Source organism: Cyprinus carpio, chromosome A19 (genome assembly GCF_018340385.1).
Source record: "Cyprinus carpio isolate SPL01 chromosome A19, ASM1834038v1, whole genome shotgun sequence".
Classification (NCBI taxonomy): Eukaryota; Metazoa; Chordata; class Actinopteri; order Cypriniformes; family Cyprinidae; genus Cyprinus; species Cyprinus carpio.
In genome coordinates, this window is record NC_056590.1 from 22,371,344 (window position 1) to 22,378,281 (window position 6,938).

At 36.2% G+C, this 6,938-nt stretch overlaps 1 protein-coding gene across 1 annotated transcript; it reads left to right on the forward strand.

Annotated features, from left to right (window-relative positions):
* The first annotated feature begins 83 nt into the window (after positions 1–83).
* LOC109111737 (acyl-protein thioesterase 2-like) lies at positions 84–5,177 on the forward strand. The gene is made up of 10 exons (XM_042777085.1): positions 84–401; positions 1,333–1,425; positions 1,898–1,929; positions 2,020–2,085; positions 2,217–2,266; positions 2,829–2,900; positions 3,076–3,149; positions 3,240–3,341; positions 3,427–3,603; positions 4,463–5,177. Exons 1-10 carry the CDS (start codon positions 360–362, stop codon positions 4,511–4,513), a joined length of 759 nt encoding a protein of 252 aa, XP_042633019.1. The 5' UTR covers positions 84–359; the 3' UTR covers positions 4,514–5,177.
* The last annotated feature ends 1,761 nt before the right edge of the window (positions 5,178–6,938 follow it).

Sequence of the window (6,938 nt, forward strand, 5' to 3'; positions counted from 1 at the left end):
CACAGCGCTGTGTCTCCGCCCCTCTCCGGCAGAAGGAGCGGAAGTTCCGTTGTGACCTGAGAGATAGCAAGCGGTGAGTCAATAAATTCATAGCAGTGGGCCGCTGTTTATATCTGCTTTTTTCCCTGCCTTAACCCTAAATTTTAATCTAACCCCTGACCTTGGCTTTATCGCTAGCTATAAAGGCTCAAGCTTTTCGCTGAGTAGCGCAATAGTTGGATTATTCGAGAACCAGATAGCTGCATCTATGAGGCTGTGGATTCATTGTGACATTCATACAGGCGAAACAAGATTAAGCTGCCTAACTGCGATCAGGTCGCTCGAGTATTAATGAAACGACTTAGCGGCTTTATTTATACATGTACCCTGTCCTTGCTTCCGCTTGGTTGGAGAAAAAAAGAGTTAAGCGTCGCCGATTTCTCTATTGTTTTCGCTGCCCATCCCTTTCTTCCCATTCCTTTTGAATACATGATCATGGTGTTCATAGCAGGATACATGAAAAGGATTATTTCACTGTCGCATTAGAGATAATCAGTACAGTCATTAATGTGTAAATCATGGTGTATAAATTGCATACTGGTATATTAGGATACTAGTTGAAAAAGTGTATTTTCTGGTATTTGGTGGAGGTATCAGTAGCAGATGATTTGATTGAAGTATTTGATAACGTGCAGTACTAAAGTCCAGAAAGGCAGACTGACCCATAAAACCAAGACTGGCACATAGAGTTCATTCAAGTGTTGAAACGCTCCGAAACACACTGATATGGTCGACCAGGCCACTCAAAGACGAATAAACCCATTAAACTGGAGTGTTTTGCCTCCTGCAGCTGTCAAGATTGGATTTCTCAGTGCTGTCATGTGGTTCCAGGAAAACGGACCCGTGGTTTTCATTAGAAACAGTTTTCCGAGAACTCGTGTTAAGAAGATGTCCGCAAGTACAAACATGTGATCTGCACAGTAACCAGCGGAACATGAATCTGTATGATTAACATAAGCATCAGTGCTTATCCAGTAGTCTAAATCACCCTGTTATTTTTACATTATCTTTCAACGTTCTGGTGCTTTTTCACGTCTAGATGCTCTGCGTGTGCAATAGAGCATTTTTAGCTTTAGATGGCCATGAATTGCTAGTTGAAAGGAGTTTAATAACACTGGTAATTAAGCCAACTTTTGTTAATCATTCTGCAGCCTGCTGACAGTTTCTTTCTAAAATCGTCTGGTTCGTATCTTTAATAACCATATATCCAGTACTTAATGTCTTGGCCTTTGTATTTTGCATAAGCATGTTGTACTGATTGCATTTGAACATTTTTTTGTATTTTCCTAAAAGCACTCCTCACATTGTATGTGTGGCAACAACATGTCTGTACCCCTGCTCTCTGAAGCCGTCACGGTGCCTGCGACGGAGAAGGAAACGGCTGTGGTGAGATACCAGTCGAATCATTTACTAAAATCAAAAGTTTTCCAAGTTATTCATTTGCATTACACAGGTCAGTTATTTCAAGTTTCCTCAAAGGAATAGTTCACCCAAAGATGAAAAGTAATGTAGCAAGTTAAGATATATTTAATGAAATCTGAGAGGTTTCTGTCCCTCTATTGAAAGTCCATGTAACCAAGACTTAGAAGATCCAAGAAGGTCATAAAGGCATTGCAAATGAATCACATCAGATATTATAAACAAGCTCAAATGTGTTGCATGAAAACTAAAGAGGTTTGTTCTTGTGCTTGACATGCACAGGCATCTATGTTTATCATATAAGAGGGTGAAAAGATTCATAGAAAGCTCAAGTTTGCTATTGAGATAAAATAACCAAGAGCCAGCATTAAACAGGAAATCTGGCCTCTTTGGTGCTTTGCAGAGATAAGTTTCACATCATATCCTGTCAACTTTGCAGGTGATCTTTCTTCATGGCTTGGGTGACACAGGGTACGTTCTGTTTATTACCTGCCTGTTGCGGGATCTTTTAATACCCCCTGCCCTGGTGTAGAAATAAGCCTGTTGTGTTACTTTTTATAGACACGGCTGGGCTGATGCCATGACGTCTATTCGACTGCCATACATCAAATACATCTGCCCACACGCGTAAGTGAAAGCCTGTGAATTGCTAAATATTTCTTGATGTGTTTATTGTTATGCAATACAAAAATGTTAGTATCACTTGATTTTCTTGTAATTTATTAAAAAGAATAAACGATCATACTTTCTGACTCTAGACCCCGAATCCCTGTAACACTCAACATGAAAATAAAAATCCACTCAATTTAAATAAAATCTCATGCGGATAACAACACAAGCCTAGTACATTTACATAAAAGTGCATTTAAACCTGAGAATAAATAATGCTTAGGATTTTGAAAAATATAAAACAAAGGAAATTCATGATGTAAAATGAAGAAGTATTTCAGATTCTGTACTATTTTAGGTCTTTAATCAAATCAAGTGGCTCTTTGTACAGATGGTCAGATGTTATATATCTGTGGTTAATTAAAAAGACATTCTGAATGAATGTTAATTTTCATTTGTCATGTAACTCAAATTGTTATACTGATTAATATATAATATACATTACTGTTCAGTCAGAAAGATTTTTGAAAGAAATGAATACCTTTATTCAGTAAAGATGCATTATACTGATTAAAAAATGACAGTAAAGAAAATTCCTTTTTCAAATAAATGTTGTTCTTTTGAACTATAATATAGTACAATATAATGTCATATAATAAGGGAAAATTGTATTAATAAAATGCTAAATAAAATTCACTACTGGACTCTTGAATTTCTCCCTTAATTCTTGTACAATGTTTTTTTTTTTTCTTTTTTTTTCAGGTTTGATCTGATAGGCTTAAGCCCAGAGTCACCGGAGGATGAAGCAGGGATTAAGAGAGCAGCAGAGAACAGTGAGCAAAATTTGTTTTTGTATTGGGGCAGTTTACTGAAAACAGCTGTCCCAAGTCTAACAAGCATCCAAAAATTTGCTTAGTTTGTGTCAGCAAATGTAAAACCACACAAAGAAACATGTCAAGTTTATGAGACATTCAAAGCCAGAGAATGTTGTCTCCTTTTCTTCAATAGTAAAGGCCATCATCGATCTCGAGGTAAAGAATGGTATACCATCCAGTCGTATCATTCTTGGTGGCTTCTCTCAGGTAAGTGATCCTTCCTGAAGTTTCTACTATTACTCAAATGGCTGACATTGCAGATGCTGTTCAGTTCCTCTCTTGTTGTCTGATCTTCAGGGTGGAGCTCTCTCTCTCTACACCGCTCTGACCTCTCAGCAGCAGCTAGCGGGTGTTGTTGGACTTAGTTGTTGGCTTCCACTTCACAAGACTTTCCCACAGGTACAAGATGTCAGCAGTGAGGATAAGTATATATAGATGTAAATAGGTATGTCTGTCAATATGAATCTGACTTTCTATCCATTAGGCTGCAAGTGGGAGTGGAAACAAGGACACTCCCATTCTGCAGTGTCATGGCGAGATGGATCCCATGATCCCAGTGCAATTCGGGGCCATGACAGCAGAGAAGCTCAAGACCATAATGTCTCCACAGAATGTCACCTTCCGCACCTACCCGGGTCTCATGCATAGCTCCTGTCCACAGGTGAGAGTCATCTGTTACGCTCACAGAAACCTAAATTTCACATGTTTTAACATGTTCAAATTCATTATGCAGGCTTTCAAAGATTCTCCTTCGAAAACAAAAAGACCTACCTATGTCTTCATTTGATTAATAGTTCTTTATTGTGTATTACTACACTACTTTTTAACCTTTTTGAGAGAAGTTTCTTATATTCACAAAGGCTACAGTTATTTGATTAAAAAAGTAATATTGTGAAATATTATTACAATTTAAATGACTCTTTCTGTTTCAATATATTTTAAAATGTAGTTTATTCCTGTAATGGCGAAGTTGGATTTTTAGCAGCCGTTACTCAAGTCTTTAGTATCAGATGTTCATTCTAATATGCTAATTAGGTGCTTAAGAATTTTTTTCCTTATTGTTATCAATGCCGAAAACAGTTATGCTGCTTAATTTTTTGTGGAAACCAATATCTTGTGTTTTTCAATATTTTCGATGATTAGAATATTGAAAAGACATCATTTGAAATGTAAATCCTTTTTAACATTATATATGTCTTTATAGCTATTGTCTTACAAATGAATGCATCCTTGCTGAATATTAGTAATAAAAGTACATACATGTTCCATACTTTAGTGGTAAATAAGGTACCAAATAAGGTAAAGGTGAATAATTTTTTCTGACAGTGCACTGTAATTATTGCTAAGAACTGCAAGATTTAGAAACTCCTGTTCTTTATACAACACTCCGTGTGAACTAATAACAGGATGAGGTCTGAACTGAAATCATGCAAAATATTATCTTTGATGTGGTACAGTGGTTACAGTTAAACTGTTGTTTGTTCATGCTAGTTCTAACACCCATACTACTCTCTTTACAGGAGATGTCTGCTGTGAAGGAATTCATTGAAAAGCAGTTGCCCCGAGTCTGACCTCATTCTAGCTCACTGTGACCCTTAGACACTGACCTCTCACCTCCGACCTGCCATTCTCCCACAGGAAACAGCCATGATCCCCTACAACACAGAAGGACATACATGCACATGCACATTCAGTTGTACATACTGTGAACATGCAACACATGCATACCATGTCATCTCACACCTTTCTTTGTAATTTCATACATTAGTGGACATTCATTAAAAGGGTGATATTATAAGTGGCATCCGTACATAGAATAATATTCCATGAAAGCCTTTTGGGCTTTTCTTTAAGGGAGACTCATTAACTTTCATTATACATTCCTGTACGCGTTACATCTTGAACCATTATCCAGTATCTCTCTCCCCTACTCTTCTGTCTCTTTTTTTTACATAAGCAAGGTGGTAAAGATAACATTTTGCTACACAGCTCTGTAACAGATTTCGGGAGAGTTCAGATTCTGCAAATCTGTGGTGGTGGTGGAAGCTAGTGAGAGCCTGGTGCCGCCTGGAGTGACTCGCGTCATGCTGCTCTGCATGCTGTCCCACGGTGCATGCCTGCGGTGGGGCTTTATTGGGATACTGCAAATCATACTTGTGCTGAAATATCTTTTGTTTTTAACTAGAAATATGAGAAAGGCAATTGAAAATGGCTCAAATAAACTACGCAAATGAATCATCCAGTATGCTTTGTTCTTCTAAAACAATTACACAGAATGAAAATAGATTATTTCATTTGTGCCAGAGTGAAATCTGTATGCAAAATAATGAAAAATAGATTTTTTTATAACACAACGTATAAACATTTTCACATAACCAGCTTTAGATTTGAGTATTTTATTGTATAATAATCAATGACATCATTTAATCAAAGTGAATCACTCCAGACGGCCGATAATATTTTCCTGTTGCTTTAAATAGCTTCCTCAATCCTCCCTAATTCCCTCTCCACCTCATAACCTCATCATCCTCTACTTACGTGACCAAACACATTCAAGTGTTCTGGGGTCTCAGATTGCATTTGTATATACATTTCAGGTTCCATATTATTGGGTAAAAGTATTGTTTACTGACACAACCTATTAATAAAAGATGGAAGGTCACAGTTACGCGGCAGAGTGATGGATTAAGCCTGCTGATATTAAAAAAGTAAACTTGATTAGCTATTAAAATAGAAAGATGAGTTTGCAAACATTTCTCTCACAGTTTGCTTGTATACATTTGAAAATGGATTAAAATGGTTTCTGTGTGATGATATCTAAACAAGTTGTTTGCAAAGTAGTGAATGTTGCTTTTTTAATCTTAAATAGATGTTCTTCGATATATTATTTCAGTGTTATTTTATCTTACCGAGTCCATTTGACTAAAATGTTTTCGTAAATCTTATGATCCCCTCTTTTATAATTGCCATTGTTCCTTGTTATTAGTTACACTAATTTCTTAGCATCAGACAGGTTTCCTATATGCCCTGTGGCTTGAATGTTTATTGTATGAATCATGGGCATGCCAGGCACAAGTCGGTCAGCAGTAACTGGCAATATATTTGGGTTTAACAGTGAATTTATCAGTTTATGTCCACATGAGTTGTGTTTTGTTGTTGGTTTTTGTTTTGTCATTTGTGCTTGTTTAAAAAAAAAAATCTGTCATGTTCTTTTGTCATTTTTTTTCCCAAGTGTACTGAGGGACAATTGTTTCTTCAGAAACTTTACTGAAACACCTGTATGTGAAATAAATGATGCAAATCACAGCAAAGCAGTCCTGCATTTTGTTGATAATGTTACTTTAATAATTTTGACCCCAAAGGGACCCTAAAGAAAGCAGTCTAGCTGGAGCAGAACTGCTGTCTTCAACGCATGGCCTGTTTTGACTGCTGCTTGAAATAGTACTGAAATCAAAGAGTGATCAAAAATGTGCCCCAATTAAAGAATAGAGGCCTATGAAACCTGCCTGTAAATTAAAGGGAAAGACGCTGTCTTCCATCAAAATCATTTGACAAATGCATGACATCGATTCCATGCCATCTGTCTTAATATCAAATACCCAGATTGGTTCAGTTTATATTTCTTCAGAATCTACTTGTCGTGCAGTAGAGTCGACTGAAATTTAAATGATAATTTGGAGTCGATTTATTCCTTTAGGTGGCGCAAATGCGTTATCTATTACTTTTTTTTCCCCGAACAAACCGCATTTTTGTGTAATCTAAAGTCACTAATGTTTAAATAAACAATTATTAATATTTATTTATTTATTTAAATATTTATTATTTATGTTCATTGTTTTCTTTCAAATTAAATAAGTCAAATTAAATAATTTATAAGGCACTGATGTGACTCATGTATATGAGTGTATATGACTTAAAACCAATTTTACTCTAACATTAATTTTTTTTTATGTGTAAAACGTTTTTAATGTACAAGATACTGGGTGGACCTTGATA

Bases quoted from the DNA above. Each gene is read 5' to 3' on its own strand.
- LOC109111737 (XM_042777085.1), top strand. From the start codon at position 360: ATGTACCCTGTCCTTGCTTCCGCTTGGTTGGAGAAAAAAAGA. The intron at 2,267-2,828 runs AAATAAAATCTC...CTTTTTTTTTCA, and splicing joins AATAAAAATCCACTCAATTT to GGTTTGATCTGATAGGCTTA. The intron at 3,150-3,239 runs GTAAGTGATCCT...TCTGATCTTCAG, and splicing joins TTCTTGGTGGCTTCTCTCAG to GGTGGAGCTCTCTCTCTCTA.